Raw genomic sequence first — 20,472 nt, forward strand, 5'->3', positions numbered from 1 at the left:
CGATATTACAAAATACTGTTTTAATATAAAACAAACATTTAGATGGTTGATTTTTTTCCATCATAAAGTTTATGTAGTGTGCTTTTCAGCTCATGACACAAGTGTCATTCTGTTTTTGTTCGATATTCAATGAGTAACGGAGAGAATATTTTGTATACCCTTGTCACTAGCTGGAAAGCACGCAATAATCTTTAATCATATTTTTTGTAATCTATTACTTTTATTAATATGTAATGTGTATAATAATATATATTTGTCAATATCGAATATATTATTTTATTTTCTCTTTTCATAAATTATAATAAATAACTCTTGACTGTGATTATATTAAACAAAATATTTTACAAAAGTAAATGGTTGTATGTCGCCATGTGTTCAATGAAGAGTGAGAAAGATGTGTCACTACTTATCTATTCAAAAGTAACTAGACATCTGAAGCGTTGTGTGTGTGTGTGTGTGTGTGTGTGTGTGTGTGTGTGTGTGTGTGTGTGTGTGTGTGTGTGTGTGTGTGTGGGTGGTGGTTTGTGTGTGGTGTGATCTTTGACGACATTATTTATCGTACCTCTCTATTTTCTTTCAAATAGAAACAGCTTCCTCCATGTAATTAAAGCAATAAATAAAAGCATGCCGTTCTATTTCAAATATAATTGAAATTGAAACAAATCACTTCACAAAATAATGTTACGTAAAAGAGAGAAAAAAATAGATTTTATATAAATCAAACTTGATGCGGAAATAATTTTCTACGTTAAAGCATGTATATCGAGTACGTGAAATTCATTATCAATTCATCAATTATACCTGATCACGAACGTGTAATCTGCTTACGAAGGGCATTACATCAAGAAACATGTTGCAGGAAGAGACACGATTATCGCCAGTAAGGTCACAATGAATTCGATTATTCGACAGGGATCAAAGATAATCATCCCCCCGTTTCTTTCAGTGTTTAGTCGCTTTTCAATATATCAGAAGACTTTTTGCTAGGCTGAAAGTTGAGGTATCGAGAGAGGCAAGATGGTTGTTTACTCTCTAGGCATGGCGTAAGGTTACAAGTGAGAACTGTGTGGCTGTTGTTCGTAGAACAGTACATAGGCTTCACTGGAAACGACTGAACGCGTCGACACGACTGACACTCGGCTGTCGTTATACTCGTGCCATTCTCCCGAGTATGGGTGCTTGCAATACGCGGTGTAGTGACCCGAGTACGTGGTACCCGAGTGATTAGCAACTCCATACAGATTGTATGTACAGCCCGGAACCCTCGGGGCGGCGAAGGCACTGAGATCCAAACCCGTCAATGGAAAGTCCACCATCACGTTCAGCTTGCCACGAAAGCGTTCCATTGGAGAGAAACGTTTCAAATCTGATGGACAATACTAAGGAAAATACCATTTTACCATGGCGTCATACATACACGCACCATCCTACACTAATAACAAACTAAATTGTTGCTTTGAAATAGCAATTATAAAACGTAAAAAGCAGCAGACCGAAATAGTCTGAGATTTTAACAATAAATGCAATAATAAATCCCCCCACAATTGCACATTTTTTCAACAGAATTAATAATTTGATGTTTAAGACAGTATTCATTAAAAATCGAATCGTACGGAATTATATGTCGTTCTCTTTGACGAATAGTGATGGAATAGTACTAGATTAATTAAAAAAGGATACGAATAACCAAAATTTTCGGGAATTTCTGTATGCTGAAGCTCTTGGTACACTTTCTTCTCATCTGACATTTAGAACACGTAGGTTTCTCGTCGCCATCCAACACTTCCTCTCGAGTGAAGTGCTCCAAGCATTGACTCAGCTTGACCGTGCCGCTTCTGGCCGGTATCGGCAAACTTAGATCCCAGAATGGGTCGAGTGTTACCGATACATGATCGCAGGACGTGCAATGTAAAGATGAACGTAGTTGCCCAACAAAAACGTCGACCACCATACTGTCTTCGCTGCGAAGATACCGCTTCCAACTTTCTACCGCTTTCTGCATATCTCTGCGTATGGAAATAAATAAATAAAAATGTGTTTCAAATGAAACATTTGCGATGTGTAAATATATGAATGGTTGGCTTACGTGTAAGTGTCGGGTATATCTCCATGTATAGGTGGTAGCTTAGTGGTGACTCTATTGACATCTTCGTGCAAACCTTCCAACAAGTATCTGAGGAACTCTTGAGCGTCCTGTTGACTGTAGCCCATGAAACGCGGCGCGAATCTCTGTATCTGGGACTTGAGCGCTGTCGTGTTCACCACATGATCACCGCCCACTTCCCACAATTCGTGGATCACTTGGCTGAACGCTTTGATCAGAGCGCCTTTCATGCCCGATGTGGTAGTGTTTATGTCGGCGAGGTATTGTTCGTTTAGTAAATATTCCAATAGAGGTCTGGTGTTGCTCAAGCATTGAATCACGCTGTTCATAAAACACTGGAACAATTGCATTAACGTAAGAATGTACATAAACGGCTCAAGTTTATCGAAAGAAAAAAAAAAACCAATGTCTCATTAAAGATATACTCACTGTATTTCCAATATTCCGTAAGCCGTTTAGACCACATCGTTCGTCGCGATAAGTTTGTAGTCGGTTGCGCGCCGATCTGTTAGTTGGACTTTCTTCCTGAAATGATTAGATCGCTGTTTATCGCACAAGCATACCTGCTGTACGGCTATTATTAATTAAACGAGAGTGCGTATAGTCCGTATATAGTTGAAAATATGTCTTGCATTGTCTTTCTTCGGTAAAGTGTTGAAATACTTATTGTGGTCGGTGAGAGTATCGCAAATTGCTCGATGAAAAGGGATTTAAGCGTCTCGCAGGATAACAAATTTAGATTACAGAAGCACAAAGTAACAATGTTAATTTTAGTAACACTCTGTTAAGTACACAGGACAACTTCCATGATTCTGAAAAGCATATTCAAACGGGAATAGATTTGCGTTTTAACGCTTGATTCATTATTGGCAAAAACAGAACTGCAATTGATAATCGCAATCCCACGCGTACTCACCTGTAAATATGTAATTGAAGGTCGAACGGCGTGCGGAATGACAGATGGAATGGTCGCTTTACCGACGCGCACTGAATGAAATTTCGAGGAGATACGTTTGGGAGATATGATCAAAGGTGTCGCGATGCCGAGGAAGAAGGCATAAATAGACACGAAGGCAATTACTATCCACAGACACCACAAAGCCCATTCTATCACTTGAGTATGAGCCAGCTTATACGATTACACGCGCGCGATTTCGAAGTGGCAGCGTCTCGAGGAAATTCGCAACTAGTCTGCGATACGATCTAGATTTTTCTCGCGTTGCGCATAAATGTGCCGTGCGTGTAACTGGGAAAAATAGCCAACGTCATTCATTACGTATCACGCTTGCATATCAATACATAATTACAAGTATTTTAACTATCACAGTATCTTGACGATATCATTTTCGTAGAATGCAAAACGTTTACGACTTTTATAGACATGGTTTTGTCATTAAGATATAACGAAAATTTCGAATTCCGATTCTCCTTCAAAATGCAGTGATGAACTAAAATGCAGTGGCAAATTCACAAACTTCATTAATAGGAACAAGTTAATGTACAGTTGTGTACAATTTATGACAACTATATATGTTGACAAAGTAACTACGATCGCTTCACTTTTCCTACAATTGTGAATTATTTCCGAATCGATATAGTTCTGACATCGGAGAATCTCTGCACAAAGAATACTGCGAAGGAACCCACTGACAACATGCCTCTATCTCCCGGAGATTCGAGAAGGAAAGAGAAAGAGCTGTGGGCTATAAATAAAATGCAGCGACGCCCGCGACTAACTTCGAAGACGATTGGAGACGGCGAGAAGGCAGAGATTTCATAATGAGAGCGGCAGGAAGTAAGTGAATCGCGTGTAATGCGGCGTAGTTCTTCTCGCTTGATTCATATCGAGGCAGTATTGAGTCTGCGTATGAACAAATAGATCGAAAAGGGAGCAAATTCTTATTATAGTATTTTCTTATAGAAAGATATTCCACAACGGCAAAGACAAATAGTTGATATCTTAATCGATATGTAACTTCAAATGCATATGCTCTTCTCGTGAGGATTATTTGAAGATGATTCCCACATTACGACTGTGGATACACAAAGCTACACGCAAGAGAACTCTATGACTTATATGGTTAATATAGAATTTATAAGCACCGGAAAATCTATCCTTATTCCATTTACCTCTTTGAGACTCGATCGCGACGTACTTTCATCCATAAGAACATACTCACGTCATTGGCGCTACCGTAAAGTCTGTCGTCATGCGATTATCAATGTCGAAAATATAAGCCACGACACAGCATCGATCAAGTGTTTGAGAATTATTAATAAAAAATCAGGATAATTGTATGCAAAAACGTCCATTATCGAGGACCAATTAAACATCTAGAATATGAATGAATATCGAGAATTGAACCCGATCTATGCTGCACTGTGACAGAGTGTACTATTCTCTTTACAAGCGCACTCACGTATTGTTCGTTGACACCACGGTAAATACTTTGATGCACCGTGGATACGTTCGTCGGTGACGATGTTAAATTGCCGCTTGCCGTCGCCGAGAAAAGACCAGGTTGCTCCGCTCTCCTCGATGTCGAAGGGATCGACGGATCGTCGCCGTGCGTAACGAATGGTCTACCAGCTATGCTGTCTATCAGCGGTGAACCGTCGAGATCACTGTCGTCCGAAGCAGCAGACACATTATTCCTGTCATCCTCGCCATTTTCGGAGATCTTTCGGTTGCGACCACCTTGTAGAAACGCGATTGCGTCGATCGACGGTATGTCGTCGGCACCGTGTATTACCTCGTTGTTTGTCGCGTTCTCAAGCTCCTCCTCCTCCTCCTCTTCTTCTTCCGCCCCTCCTGTCACCTTGTTCTGAGCGTTGTTATTGATCAGCAGCAATTCAGTGTTACGAGGATTAGTCGCGAGGTTAGTTAACAAGTCAAGGCTATTAACATCGATCAAACCACCACCACCAGCGGTGCCGGCGGCGGGAGAGAGGTTATGCTTAGGCGAGACCTCGTTTGGTTGATAGCTGCGCTGTTTGCGGAAGCGGTGGTGATGGTTGTTGATATCGTCGTCGTCATTGCTGTCGTCGTTGTCGACGTCGACATCATCGTCCTCGTCCTCGTCGTCGTTGTCGTCGTCCCCGTCGTTGTCGTTGTTGTTAACGCCGTATCCGCACACGATGCCCTCGCCGTCACGCCCGCTGATGCCGATATTGCTGTTGTTGTTGTTGTTGTGCTGATCGTCGTCATTATTTACGTCCTTGGTATCGTCGTCGTTGTCGTCGTCGTCATCGTCGTCTTTTAGCTTACGGCTAATGTGATCGTCGGTGGTGCTTGTTACCTCGCTGAGAGACACGGCGCTATCCGCGCGTGTATGCCCGACGGTGGTGAGCACCGTGCTGCTCGCAGGCGGTCTCCTCTTGCTGGATCTCGACGACCACAGTCCGGTTGCGCCGCCAACGACAGCGGTGGACGAAGAGGAAGACGACGAGGAGAGCGAGGACTCCGGACGGAGATCCCTGCGCTCGACCTCACGCTCGTCACCGCCAACCAACTCGCTCAAGGACGATGACGTCGAACGGTACTTCCAGTGATGCGTGCTGCCGCTGCTCGCGGTTTGTTGACGTTGTATGTTCGGCACGTAGCCGGCTGGCGAGTACCTGCTGATGATATCTGCGGTCGTGTCGATGTTGCTACGCTCCCTCGTGGATGAGGACGAGGCACTCGATGGGGATGAAGCGTATCTGCTGCTGTTACTGCCGCCGCTAGTGCCGTTAACGATCGTTGTTAACGCAGCACCATTGCTGCTGCCGCCCGTTTCGCCGTACGACGACGACGAGACTGACCTGCAAAGAACGCTCGATGTGAGAATATCGCGGTCATATCGCGTTTTCGTTTGGGCCCGCAGCCAACGGCTCTGCTCTCCTACACCGTAATTGTCGTTATGCAACGCGAGTATAGACGCGTGTTTTGCTATCTGGCGAGACGCGTGAGCACACGCGAACACGCTCGAGCTACGAAACGTTTCCGCTGCGCCAGCGACTAAACGGAACTACTTTACACTTCGGGGTTTAGAGGTCACTAAATCAGATGCGTGACATCGTTTACGGAGGCGCGACAACTTGGGGAACGTCAAGGCGTTCGTACTAGTTACTTAAATATATTCTCTCATCGCGTTGCGCCGCGCCCGTGAATTCAGGGTGTGGTGTGTCATCGGGAAGTAACTGAACTATATTAATTCGAAGAGAAAATCTGTGTAAGAGTATCTTTTAAAAAGCGCATACGCCGGGGGATCTTGTAAGGTCAAGGTCTACGACTTATGTTCCGTGGCGCGCGAGCGTGCTTATTTAAAATCGATAAATGCTATACGCGCTCGCCTCGAGAAATAATAGCAGCAAGTATAATATTTCAATGATGCTTCGTAGTGGATATATTTCATTCCTATCATCGCTTTCACGATGAATGAAGATAGTTCCAACAATTTTTCAATTATTCAAGATTTATTTGAAACTTTACGAAATAAATGTGTGCAACGTCAGACAATATCTCAAATTTTTTTACCATTTTTTAATCAAAATATCCGTTGTTTAACATTTACTTAAATTTTTATAGATTAATCGGATAAAAGTCAGATAATTTTATCTAATTATAGGAAAACTTTCAAAAAATTTACCAAAAATTGAATATAATTAGATAAATATTATAAAAATCGTATTTGATATTTTGCGAAATAACAAGTAACAGACGTAGCATGGTTGTGGTCTCAATCTTTACATGTCAAACTAACGCCAGGTACTTAGAACTCGTATAAAGGTCAACATACACATTATCTCGCTTTCATAAATGTATTATAATGATCTGTGAATACAAAAGTAAGTGGCGTTTCGCACGAGACCTTGGATATAATCATTGAACTTTATACATACTAAAGCGCATCGTGCTCCTCAAGACGCAAGATGACGAAAAGAGCACTCGATTAATCGTGTCCCTTTCAGTTATAGGCCTTTTTCTTTAGTGCACCGACCAAACTTTTAATGGTGATTATACCATCAAAGATGGAGGCTTTCTGTAAGCCTGCGAAGGAAAGAAACAAAATTAACTAACCAAATGCTTTCTACGCCGTCTTGCACGCTTATACCAGGTTTATATAGAAAGATGCATTTCAGTATGTATTTCAGAGTTCAATGACGACAAAAGAGTAGTCACTTTCTTTTATGGTGCGTTTTGAAATTCATCGAATAAAAACTGTCACAATTTTTTTTCTACTGAGTGTATTCGCTGCCAATAAGTACAATTAGAAGGCCAAAGACATCGTATTTTACTAAAGAAATAAAAATAAAACGACATTTAATTTATCGTAGAATAGCAGCACACAATATTTTCTTGCACACTTAGTGGAGACTTTAAATGCTAGATTTCACGTAGATCGACGTAGAAAGAAGAGGCATTGTTCAACGTAACTGCATGGTACGCTTCTCGATTCACTGGACCTCATCGTTGAACCGAGACTACTTTCTCCATGTTGTTAACAACAATGTGAGACAAATATTACATCTGTGACTGAATAAAATGTATTTTCTCGATGATTTGGCTTAAAGAGAATTTATCTGTCTGAGAGAAGAAATCTATAATCAGAATATTTACTTAATTATCAAAGTTAAAAAAGCATCGAAATAAAATGGAAAGCCAACGATTAATTACAGAATAAAGAAAAAAAAAATCCTTCAACAATTTTAATGAAAATTTACTAGACAGGAAAAAATTCTCTGAGCATTACAGTAGACGTTCTGATGGCCAATGAAAAGAGGAAGCGTTTCTTGTTTTGTTTTGTCGAAAATCAAGATACTAACCTTCCTGACGTGCAGTAGGATCGCCTGTATTCCGATGTCAAGTAGTTTGAGCGCAGACCCGAACCCGAGGACGACGTGTAGAAGCTGATGGGTCGGTCGAGGATCGAGGTCGTCCCGGTCGTGCGATAGGTGTTGAATTTGGACGTCGAACTGCCGATTCCGGAAGTGGTCGTACTACCGCTGCTGGTACCGCTCGAATATCTGCGGCTGGGGGAATGCGGTGGCATCGGACTGGTGCTGTAGGATACCGCTACGGCGCCCGCCTGCCCGCCGCGATGATACGACATTGCGCGCCGCGGGTCACCGATCACTTCGAGTTCTTCCGGCGAGTGCCTGAAAGTCATTTTTACTGCACTATTCTCTCACGTAATATCTAAAAAAAAGAAATAAATATAAAAAAAATATAACGCAATTACAATAACTATGTATAATATTTTCGACAAGATGCAACATTATACACGATATCATTATACATGTTCATTGTGATTTCAAAACGAGCGCTTGTTTTTTTTTAGCGTCGCAGTATGATACTCGCAGCTTAATGTGAACTTCGGTTTCAATCTCGTCTCGCTCGGATATCTCGCTTCACCTTGTCCTGGTTTTCCACAAACACCCGAGAGTTATTATAGAAAAGAAGCATACCAGGCCATTCCCGAAGCCGACTATATCGCGCTATATCATTGAACGATATACGGCAGATTCCAGTCCGAGGATAAATTACGTGAAAAACGCAAGTTACCACTGGATTGCAAAAGCACAAAGATATCTACAACAGTTGACAACAGTTCAGTAATACTGATCGCGTTATATTCGTCCTCTCTATAAATAATCATCGATATAGGTATAGGAACGATAATAGCCGAGGAAAAACAGCGAAGGAGGAAGACGGAAAACGCGCAATCTTGCTGAACGCGCGACCGGCGTCGATAAGGCGTCAGATTTGACGCCGCGGATTTTTCCTGGCAAATTTGGCAGCCGTCCCGCTTTTCATCCGCGAACCCGACGCGCAGTAGAGAATCCGGGGAATCCAATATAAACCCGCATCGTTTCGGATTTCGTTGCAAAGCCATAGCACCCGCTCGCATGCGTAAACTCTCTTTCTCGCATCCACTTCGCTGAAGCAGCACGATTTTGCAATGCTCGTTAAAAATAAAAATACTTGTGACGCGTTGCGCGTGCTGTGCTCGCGATTTGAAACACGAGAGAATTAACCCTTAACTGATATAAAATATCAGTAAAATATCAATTGATATGTTGTATTTAAGTAATTATATATATATATATAATTTTTTGTTTCACTATTTATGTGTAATTATAGTTACAAGAAACTTTTTACCTAAAACAGTTTTCTTTAACATTAAAATAAAAGAGTAATCGCATGTTAGAGGGAGTTCTTTAAGAGAAAAAATAATAACAGTTAAAGGTTATCAAAATACTTTGTGTTACATTGATCCACATTATAATAATAGGAAGTCATTTTTTAAAAATAGTTGAAAATTGAACAGTTTAATCGCGTCGGTAATTATGTCGTTAAACAGAATTCAGTTCATGTTCATTTTTTGACAGTGATCTAAAGTCATTGCTTTCTAATTTATGAACTCCTGTTTCATAAAAGGAAAATACTTATTCTTCCACTTATTCTTATGCTATCAGATAGCAGTTTGGAGTACATAAAATATAACAATATTATAATTATTATAATATAATTTTATTAATTATTATATTTAATTATTATAACAATCATTAATAATAGTTGAAGGCTCATCTATTATTTTATAATAGGATAAATTCCCCACTCCATGAAATATCCTTCCATAGTACTCCCCTCCTTTCCTAATTCTCCTTAACGTTTCTCATCTAGTTTTACATTCTTCTCTCACTTTCTATACATCAACGGATACACACATTATAAATCCTTAAGTAGTTATCAATTCTGTGATTTCATATGTTCCAATTGCTCACAATATGACAATAATTGCTGATCTGAGGTACGTTTCTTTTTACCGTCTTTTTATTAAACAAACTGTAGAATATAAGCCACACAATTATATTTTATTCTTTTAAATTTGACACAAGATTAGCGTTCAATTACGTGACAAATAGGTTCAGAATTCACACATTCTATTGTTGAATGACTCTAGGTAATAGTTTATACTAATCGATAATTTTACGACTAATTTTACTAATAATTTTATATACTGACTGTCTACTTGACATTGTTAAATCCGCTCCAACTATATTCACAGAACGATTGTCAATCCGAATACGGCCAATCAATCGATTCGCATACTACCGTCATTCTACGAGTTGCGTTGTAATTGTATCACGTTTTAATTGTATTCGTTAACTTTTCCTTACACTGAAGATGATCGAAACCGATGGCCGAAACGTTTGATCATATCTAAAAGCGCTAAGATCATATATAAGCGTTTAATGTTAAAATAAATTATTGGGTACTGAGATTCAGCTACGGCTCTATTTGCTTTATATTATTTATCCTATTTTAATTATTATAATGATAATTTATATATATATATATATATATATATATATATATAATAATAATTATATTATATATACATATATATATAAAAAATAGAAGAATAAATATTTTCGTTTTACGACATTACAAATATTTAAAGCTGCCAAGATTACAGAAATTGGAAATCTTACTATCGAAGAAGAAAAAGAAAACTAGAATATTGGTAAAAATTAAATAAATATAATTATAATTATAAAGTGTAAATGGATGTTTGTTTTTAATTTGTTTTTTAATAAAATTCAATGTTTTTTGTTCCAAGTCATTTTTAAGATTAAATTTTAAAAAAGAATTTTGGAATATTTTGAAAAGGATTATTTGGAATATAAAAAAAACCATATTTTTTTACAAGTTAATCGTAAAATTTACAATCACGGAAAAGATTTATATTATAAAAGTAGTTTGGAAAATATTTTGTTATATAATAAAAAAATATTTATACAAACGCGAAAATCGAAATATCTCAAGATAAAAAATATATGACTTAACCCACTTTCATAATCACATATGTTAATCTCCGTGCACAACCGTAAAACAATACAAATATTAGTTCGTGATTTCTCTAGATATATCTCGTCGACTTTTCGACGATATAATGGTAGACTTGCTACAGTGAATGAAAATCCTTCAGAAGAAGCTTAAATAATGGTAGGCACAATATTTTAGTAAATTATATAAAAAAAATACAAAAATAACACCATTACTCGATTTATATTCGATATATTATCGATAAAACGAGGAAAACAGCAATGTGTGTCGCGCGAAAAGTTCAAATAGCTGTACAAGCAAATCAAAAGCATTGAAACCTAAACAGCTGGACGACGTGGAAAAGAGAGATTTGTTTACGTAAATCCTGAACAGAGTGTGTCGAATGCACGTCGGTACTCATCGCGCGATTGTAATTCTGCGGCAAATTACCGCTGTACGCGTGTTGATACATATGTTCGCGACAACGTCGGAATCGATAATGCCATTATATAACCGTATGAGGTACAATCGAATAAAAGTGACGTAATCAATTTCGCGATATTAACTCGTTAAAACACACGCAGTTCCTCCGATAAATGCTGTTACGCGGATGTTACCGTTCGTAAATATGCTTTCATAAAATGCTCACAGAAAATATTTGCTTCTTTGTAATACAATTGAGAAACATCTTGATCGTTGTTTGAAATCTTCAAATATGAGTATTGCGTGATCACGTGATAGAGTGATCACATCTGATCGCAAAATAGTGATGCTTTACATATTAATTATATTGTAAATACAAGTTTTTCTCATCCTTTTGTGCTTGATCCATCACTTTATTCATTTAAAACAAAGAGATATTTTCTTTGAAAATAATTGCTAATAATTGGTAAAAAAATGAACGGAAGTTTAGCATTTCTATCACGATATACATTTGCGCTTCACGGACGAATCATGTCCTCTGAATAACTTGCAACAATTATAGAATCATGTCCATTCACAATAATGATTTGTGTTATGTGTGACATGTTTTATTTTATATTATTTAAATAAACATGTTTTTTTGGTATAAATTACACTTACACCTTTTGATATTAATGGGTTAACGTAACGAGAAACGACGTCCATCCGCGAGCAAATTCGAACGGATTACAATTCAATAAACTTATATAAGACATAATACATGAATTATGACATAACACGATGAAGCGAGCGTGTTCTTTTTGCTTTCGCGCTATTAATTAATTTGACAGCAATTTATCGTAGCGGGAGTAGAACTGGCTGCCGGTCCGCTTAACTGCAAGGTTAAAAAAGTAGCACAAGTCTCGCGATATGTACGTATTTAGACACGCTTATTCAAGGATCGTCTTAATTGCGCTCAAGTAGCAGTAAATGTAATATCAGAGAGTACGATGACACGTATCATTTAAAATTTAATGTCCTGTGGAGAAAAAATCATTCGAATAATGACTCGCGCACTGATTAAAACTGCTCACTTTATCAAATTACAATGCCAAAAGTGAGTAATCATGCGATTTTTTTCTCGCGATAGACAGGAAGCTTTAAAGTTCGCATTACATAAAGAATTGATACATATGTACGTTGACGATTTTGAGGTTTCACGAGAGCATGAGCACGCTATAGAGAGAAATGACTAATCAATATCCAATCTTTCTCGTCGACACAAATGAAATGGAAAATAGTAAAATATCTGTCCGCGCATTTATTCCCAGTCGAAAGGAAACACTCGTGCTTTTTTACAGCATTGCGGATCACGTACGCGACGAGCGCGTGGTGCGGATCGATGCAGCGATGTCTTTAAGCGTTGATTCGTCACGTAACTTTATCTCGAAATCGCGAGTTACAATGTGTCAGAATTCGAATTTTTACACTCGTGATACGTAAATAACTTTGTGGTAATGTTTCCGCGATATTTTTATATTTCCTCTTTTCACAATCAAAAGAAAATACGCTATCTCGGAGTAAATTATAAAAATTCAATGCGATCTTTCGAATCGAAAGACCATCTATGCAACGACAGAATTGCACACAATTTTGCGATTAGCATACAAAGGGTATTTAACATTGCGCGCGCTTTGCATTTTGCTGCGTAACGAGAATCGACAAAATCGCGCGTTTGTTCCAAAACATATCAGTGTCGCTTTGATACAGCAACTTCTTCGCGATCACACTATCTTCCTTCCACACGCAATGTATTTTAGCGATGCCCTGATCGATCTTATTTATTTTCTTTAAGAAATTGAGATCGCGCATGAACATTGATTCAGTAATCGCAGTCCTGCGAAAGCGAGTCTGTTTTGAAAGTGTATCGCCTTTTTTCTCCTTTTTCTACATATATGTATAAAACATCAATTCTCCTTATTTTGAATGGCATTCGTGAGAAAGGGAGTTGAGCGTAACGATATTCACGAATATCTTCAAGGAACATTTTTTTAAGGATCGTCCGAGTAACCTAACTCCCGTCAGATGTAAAACGAGACATTTGCGAGACGCGCGTTGTTTAACCTTCGTCTTTTCGTCCTAAGAAAAATGCGGAAGTCGCACTTGCAAATATATCGTCTCCTTATACATAGATAGATATGTGCTTCCGAAACGCGAGCGCCTATGCGGCAAAAGTCAGTCAGCGGGCGAAATTGACAGAGAGAGAAAGAAAGAGGAGAAAGAAAGTTACTGGAAATAGAAATTAATGTCAATGTGTAAGATTTATCCGAGTTATAAAATGTGATTGTTTGTATCACAAAGTTTTCGAAAATTGTAAACTTTTCAACTCTGGCTATATAGTCTTCTTTGGTACATGTGACGATGGAAATACTCACGATGACGAGTAGAATGATGATGAGGAACGGGAACGGAGTTCGCAGCCGAAAATACGGAGACTCGCGAAACGGCCGGTCGTCGGGTTATCGGGATTCACTCGTGACCGTGACACCTAGCAACCGTGTGCATTGTTTCGTTCATATTTCGGACAGGATCTCTTCGGGTGAAACTAGATGCAGAACCCGTACGCGACAGCGACGCGGAGACATGCGGTCGAAAGCGGCGAAACTAGTCTGTCGGGTGAACACGGCACATCTCAACGGTGTCGACGACGGTATGACGTCATCGGGAGAACGTATGTTCCGGAATTTCGAACGGGTAGCAAATGGGATAACGGTTCTATTCGAGCGCGTGAAGATAGCCGCGCGGCGCGTGGCAATGCGATCGATTCGACGTGCTTTACAACGCGTATAACTAACGTGGCTCAGGTATCAGATTCGCGTATATGCGAGTACGTAACGCGCATCCGATGCACACGTCGAACACGTCTTCTCATCATTGGCTCGATCGCGTACGGTCGTTCTATCGTGCTGTTATGGTTATATCAGTATTTACCTTTCGTCAACACTTCCTCCTTTGGCCCGTTCGACGACACTCGTCGCACCACGAAATTATCGGCACTGACTCGTCAACAACGTGCGCGCAAACAATATGGCGACACAAGGTTGCCGATTTCCGCGTTGACAGTCATTGCATCCTCCGCGGCGCGCGAGACAGCGACAACGGCAACAACGGTAATCGCGTTTCTGCGCTAGCGCAGAAGACACTATGGTGTGACGCACATAGCGCGCCGCGCACCGGAAGTCGTGATAGGCGCGCCGAACAGGAAGCAACGTTTTAGAGTAAAATGAGCTGTAGATTTGTCCGCGAAAAATTTAATCGTTCAACAGATATACAAATCATTACATATATCGATTTGTTTTTGTCTTGCAATTTTTTTTCTATTTTAATTTATCTTTCACACATCTTTTATTTAGTTTATTGTACATTTCCTGTAATTTATTGTAATTATTTTTACGACCGTAATATTTATAATCTTTCATTGCATCTAAAGATGAAATATTACACTTTATAATTTGTTTATGCTATGTATTATTTTAGCACGACCACTTGTATTTTCTTTTTCTGTGTCTTATTATTTAAAAAATGTTATTTTTTAGAATACATTAAAATAAAACGTCATCAATAACTTTTTATTCTATCAAATACGGATGATGGGATGATAGCAACAGAGAAATGTTTTAATCGTAATATATATCTAAACCATAACGTATTATCAAGTGTATTGGAAATACAAATCTTATTAAATAAATATTTAACGAAATTTTACATTTATTCCTTGCTACACTGTTTTTCTACATAATCGGCAGCCATTTGAATTACGTGAGCTACGGCCTCGGGCGTGCCGTATTTCTCCTCGAAATCTTTAAACTTGTTGAATAGAGCTTTCATCTTTCTTGCTGGAAGCGTTTGTACACATGCTCGTTCCAATACTTTCCTGTCAAAATAGGAATATATATATATTATATTTCTTAAAATAAAATAACTAATAGATTTATGCCTGAAATATATTACGCAATTTATACCTAGCCTTATCAGTGTCTTCGGATTTTATTAAACAATCTACATAACTCGACCACACATCCACGCGTTTAGGATAAGAACTTAAAATCTGTTCGAATAATGTTTGCGCCCGTTCCTTATCTCCCAGTTTGTTTTCCAGATTGGCAAATCTTACTATCAGATTCACATCTGTAAATATGCGGACAGTTAGTATAAGTTATATATGAACGCAGAAATTTCCTGCTTTCTCACTGTAGCGATCGAATTATAACATGAATTTTTGTATAGTAAAAATCAATTGGTTTTTTCCCATGTCACTATTCGTACAATATTATCCTACATTAATAAATATGTATATAATTTAAATCTACAAGTATCATACGTATTCAATACAAAAGAAATAGTCGATAAAGATTTGCAGTTATTTATTAATTTACGAAAGGTGAATCTTTGATCTTACCAGTTTATATTGACATGTAAAATAATTGATTTATTTGAATGTTTGTAGCAAGAAAAATTTTATATGATCGCAGCGAGAAATCAGGAACCTTAAGATCAAATCAGATGTTATTAAACATTGTGCACTTACGCTGAGATGCGGGCAAGGATTGTAACGCCCGTTGCATAATGTGCCGTGATTTTTCTTTCAAACCGATTTTCAGTAATGCAGCACCGCAGTCTATCCACATTTGGGGTTCTTGTTTGAACTTGCTGGTTATAGTGCCGATCAGTTTCTGCAATTCGATTTGTCGACTGGCATCCGCGTGTACACTCAACATATGTGTGTACACTTTCAACGCGTCATTTGTTTTCACAGCTTCTTGGAATACGTCGTTCAGAGATTCAGGAGTGCCGAATCTAGATTCCAGATTTAGCCAGGCATTCCATACATTCAATCGTTCAGTTTCTTCTCTAAAGCTGATTGTTTTGATGGCTCGTCTCGCGACCGCTCTTGCCTTGTCGATCTCCGTAGCCTGCAAGTGATACGCCATGTACTGTAACCACACCAATGAACTGTCAGGACTTGACAAAACCAATCTGTCGAATTGATCGATCGAATTTGGCATTTTATTGTTCGCCAAGGCTTCCTCCCGCTGGCGTATTTCACGTTCTTTTTGTCGTTCCTGCTCCCGGCGCTCGGCTGCGCTTAATTTCTTTTTTTTTCGTTTAGGTTCTTCTTCGGATTTCTCCTCGTCATCGCTGGACGTTTCGACATTAGCCGAAACTGTTGGATTCGTTTTATTTTGCCACAAAAATCCACACGCTGAAATGTGTGATTTGTCCTCAGTTAATTTTTCTTCTATTTCACTTTCGTCGGAAGATACTTCGTCTAATTCGGAATTCTCATCTATATCTTTGATACGATTTTCTTCTACAACTGCGTCTTGATTTTTGCATGTTTCATTCTCTTTTTTACTTCTTTCTTTCTTAGCATCGTATTTTGATTTTACTCCACCAAATTTCTCATTCGATTCCTTTTCGATTTTTTTATTTTTATTAGTAACGTTATTAGTTTCAATTCCAGAAAGTTCTTTTTCATCGGCGACGCCACCTTCGTTCGCTGCACTCTCTTCATGGCTTTCAGTTTTCAATCTTTTTGACGCTGGATATTTAAGAGCATTGTGTTGGTCAGATCTTTCCTTCCTTTTCAATTTTTCGTTTGCAGAAATTGGTCCTTTTAGTGCTGCACGTTTTGGAATTTCAAGTGCGGACTTTAGCATGCAAATTGGGACTATATTAGACTCATTTCCTGTCATTACAACATACAATCGAATCTTGTCGTGAACCACGTAAGGCGTTAGATCGGGAGAAATGTCGTTTGCGTGTCGGCGAACGGGTAACGCTGCCAAATATCCTGAACCATTGCGTTTTATGAGAACAAGTATGAACCATTTGGTGATCATTAAAATTTCTGCTCTCAGCACAACTGCAGTGGGAAGTTGTGGCAGTGTTTTCTGTTTCGAGCTAATGCCATTCACTATTCTCGGTAGCAATGACACATCGACAAGTTCATGAATATAATTTTTCCACAAGATTATACCGGATACTTTATCTCCAACCTTGATTTTGCCGCTATAATGATCCTTGCGTACTGTGCCCATCAATTGATTGTCTAACTGAACCACGAGACCATGTTTAGTGATCTTCTCGACAGTACCAGTAATCTTTTGACCTAAAGTTGCTAATGAAATCGGTTTAGTCTCATAAAATGTATTTTTCGCCAGTTCTGACAATTTGCTGAGATACAAATGCAGAAGATCCACCGCTGACATTATTTTAACTTCGTATTCGGATGAACTTTCCCATACGTCTTTTAATGTCATTGTTAGAGTCAATTGCTTCTCTCGTGTATTGATAGCAGTGATTTTAACAAGTAATATTTGATTTACATGTAACAATTCAAAATTACTAATATTCTTGTATGGTACAAATCCAAATTTAGAATAATTTTCGATGGGCAAGATAACTCTCACACCATCTTGCGATATATCTCTGATTGTACACGGAATGCAATCCCCTATTTTTAATGAATCAAAGCTCCGATACTGCTCTTGTGTCACAAAAGTGCGCGACAGTATTAGGTTTGGCTTTGCAGCAAAAACGAAAGCTGAAATTGTATCTTCAGGATTTGATTTTAACGCTAATAAACCGCCAATCTCCATACATGGGGCCATATGACTTGCAGGTAAGAAAGCAGTAACGGCATGTTTTTTATCCTCTTTACACAATGTCAAATATACTCCCTCGATGGATGATTCCGTAATTGTTCCTTCGACCAACTCTCCGATTGAGAAACCAACAGATTTTTCTTTCTCTTCGTTAGTAACAATCTTTAGTTTTATTTTACTTTTTTCCTTCTCTATTGATTCAATGCACACCGTAACGGTTTGACCAGTAGAATAATTCCAGTTCATGTCATATGTATGGCTGTCAAACAAATTACGCGGGACCCATCCTTTTACATCTCCATAAAATTTTATCAACAGGCCATTTTTGTTCATTTTGACGATTGTACCATGATACTTCGATCCACATTGCGCCTCGTGAATATTATGCAAAACTGGTAACTTACTTTTTATTAATGACTGTTTCAATGTAAACTTTACCTTCTGAAATTTATCCAAATTTATGTTCAAAACTCTTGCTTCAATATCATCACCAACCTTCAGTTTACTTAATGTATTTAAACCGCTATCGGATATATGTTCTTGTAGAACAATCCCTTTAATCTTTCCTGCTTGCACGTGTACACAGCTGTAGTTTGTATCAATACTTGCAACAGTTACAGTGAGGATGTCACCAAAGTTGAGATCAGAAATTGAAAAATATTTCTGTTTCAAAATTTCCTGTTCCATTGTACAGACATAAATATGCTCCATCCAATTGTATGAAAGTACTCTGCATTTATGTGTAGAATTTTGCTCAAACTCGGTTGGGATTTTGGCAAACGGCACGTCAGTTCTTCGCAAAGAAATAAATCCACGTAATTCAAATTTGGATAACTTAAAAATTATGCCATTAGATTCCCTATATAAAACCTTGGCCTTTTTTATAATATCGCCTACCTTCAACTTCTCTTTTTCAGATATGTCGGTTAATAGACTAAAATATGCCGACTTTACAGTAGGTAGTATATATAATAATGTACCCGTCACTTCCATGTTATCCGTGTATGCAGACAAAGGATTATCCAAGTATATTTGATTTATGTATCCAATGTTATTTCTTCCAAATACAACTTGTAGGCCATTAGACAATACTTTTCTGATGCATAGGGTCAATTTCGTTCCGGGTGTTAAAGCATCTAAAGATACTATGTCATGTCTGCTTACACTGTCTGATTTCTTTTTCTTAGCTGACAATGTGATGACAGATGTATGATCTGTTGTTGTTATCTCCTTGATAGTGCAGAAGAGTTGATTACCTGGAACTATATATAATTTATGATGTTAATAAATTACTTTGTAAATATAATACTGATTTGTAACAAAAAAGAACTAATCATACTTACAATATTGCTTTCCTTTATCAACATTTTCATTAGCGACAAATGCTCTGATATTAGCTATGCCTGTGTCAATTACGTAGCCATGATCTTCTACACTCTTAACGGTACAAACCATCTTTGCGCCTTTCACAAGATAACTGTTATGAACATTTTGATTTATTAACTGTGGTTCCAAAGATAAGCTGTATGACCATTGTTCTTTGAAATTTATATTTTTGACATAACATACTACATAATCACCAAGATTATACAAATCTGGTAAAGGTTTAAATTCATTTAATTGGATGCTTTTTGTATCAATTATATTTTGCAATAAATTCGTATAAGACTCGCTGAGATTTGTAATTTCTATACGTCCCAAGAGTCCACCTGGTATGGACACAATCAGATTATATTCCGATATTTCAGAAATCCGACCCAGGATTATCATTCCTTCACGTACTGTTGCATTAGACAAACGTTCTGCAGTAGAACTTATTATTTCTACAATATCATCATCTGTCTTCTTTTTTGTCTGAGTCTTACGTTTCTTTTTCGGTTTTTTTTCATCAAATAACTAGGACAAAAGTATTATATTATTAATTGTATTGTGTGATTATATAAATAAATGTTTAAATATAAAACATATGATAAATGTAAGAAAATATTAACACATAATTTGTTAGTAATAATTTTAAACAAGTAATTTTTCAAGTTCTTAAATATACATTTAAAAAATTATTTAAAGATTTTTTTAAATGTTTTTTTTTATTTTTAAAACTTGGTCTAGATTTATTTACATATTGAGATAAATTTAATAAAATAAATTTTGACGTAAAAAATAAACAATAAAGTTAAATATTTACCAAATGTGAAGATTTAACTTCGGGTTTTTTTCCTCCTCGAGGAAAACTTTTCAATACCATCTGTAATATTTTAAATAACAATTAAATTGATCCTCAGTCAATGAAATAGTAATTTAGGTTAGAATAAATATAAATTTGTTTCAAGTTGTTCAATCTGTTAATAATTATATACTTTTAAAAAATTTCTAGGAATATCTTAATGTAATAAATAATTATATACTATACTTACTTTACAATAATAGGTGAATAATTAAATTAATTGAGAAATCTCAAGAGATTAAAACACACACGTGTATCA

At 37.6% G+C, this 20,472-nt stretch overlaps 2 protein-coding genes across 6 annotated transcripts in view; both read right to left on the minus strand.

Moving 5' to 3' along the window:
* Window positions 1-262: 262 nt before the first annotated feature.
* Window positions 263-14,498, minus strand: LOC105667422 (ubiquitin carboxyl-terminal hydrolase Usp2). 5 transcript variants are annotated; one of them, XM_067347241.1, is made up of 7 exons: window positions 14,313-14,498; window positions 7,913-8,245; window positions 4,525-5,908; window positions 2,534-2,629; window positions 2,087-2,439; window positions 1,681-2,006; window positions 263-1,366 (listed from the first exon to the last, which is right to left on the minus strand). In XM_067347241.1, exons 2-7 carry the CDS (start codon window positions 8,197-8,199, stop codon window positions 1,050-1,052), a joined length of 2,763 nt encoding a protein of 920 aa, XP_067203342.1. In that variant the 5' UTR covers window positions 8,200-8,245; window positions 14,313-14,498; the 3' UTR covers window positions 263-1,049. The 5 variants fall into 5 exon arrangements, with proteins under 5 accessions (XP_067203342.1, XP_012214641.2, XP_067203344.1 ...); XM_012359218.2 differs by having other exon boundaries at window positions 7,913-8,285; XM_067347243.1 differs by having other exon boundaries at window positions 5,074-5,908; window positions 7,913-8,285; window positions 14,313-14,497.
* Window positions 14,499-14,929: 431 nt separating this feature from the next.
* Rrp5 (Ribosomal RNA Processing 5) overlaps window positions 14,930-20,472 on the minus strand; it is a 7,836-nt gene continuing 2,293 nt past the window's right edge. Inside the window, exons 2-7 of the mRNA XM_067347238.1 lie at window positions 20,404-20,472; window positions 20,175-20,234; window positions 19,333-19,885; window positions 15,910-19,251; window positions 15,344-15,509; window positions 14,930-15,255 (exon numbers count right to left, since the gene is read on the minus strand). Of these exons, the coding sequence (XP_067203339.1) occupies window positions 15,090-15,255; window positions 15,344-15,509; window positions 15,910-19,251; window positions 19,333-19,885; window positions 20,175-20,234 (4,287 nt within the window). The 5' untranslated portion in view covers window positions 20,404-20,472 and the 3' untranslated portion in view covers window positions 14,930-15,089. The remainder of the gene's footprint in view (window positions 15,256-15,343; window positions 15,510-15,909; window positions 19,252-19,332; window positions 19,886-20,174; window positions 20,235-20,403) is intronic.

Source organism: Linepithema humile, chromosome 1, assembly GCF_040581485.1.
Source record: "Linepithema humile isolate Giens D197 chromosome 1, Lhum_UNIL_v1.0, whole genome shotgun sequence".
NCBI lineage: Eukaryota > Metazoa > Arthropoda > Insecta > Hymenoptera > Formicidae > Linepithema > Linepithema humile.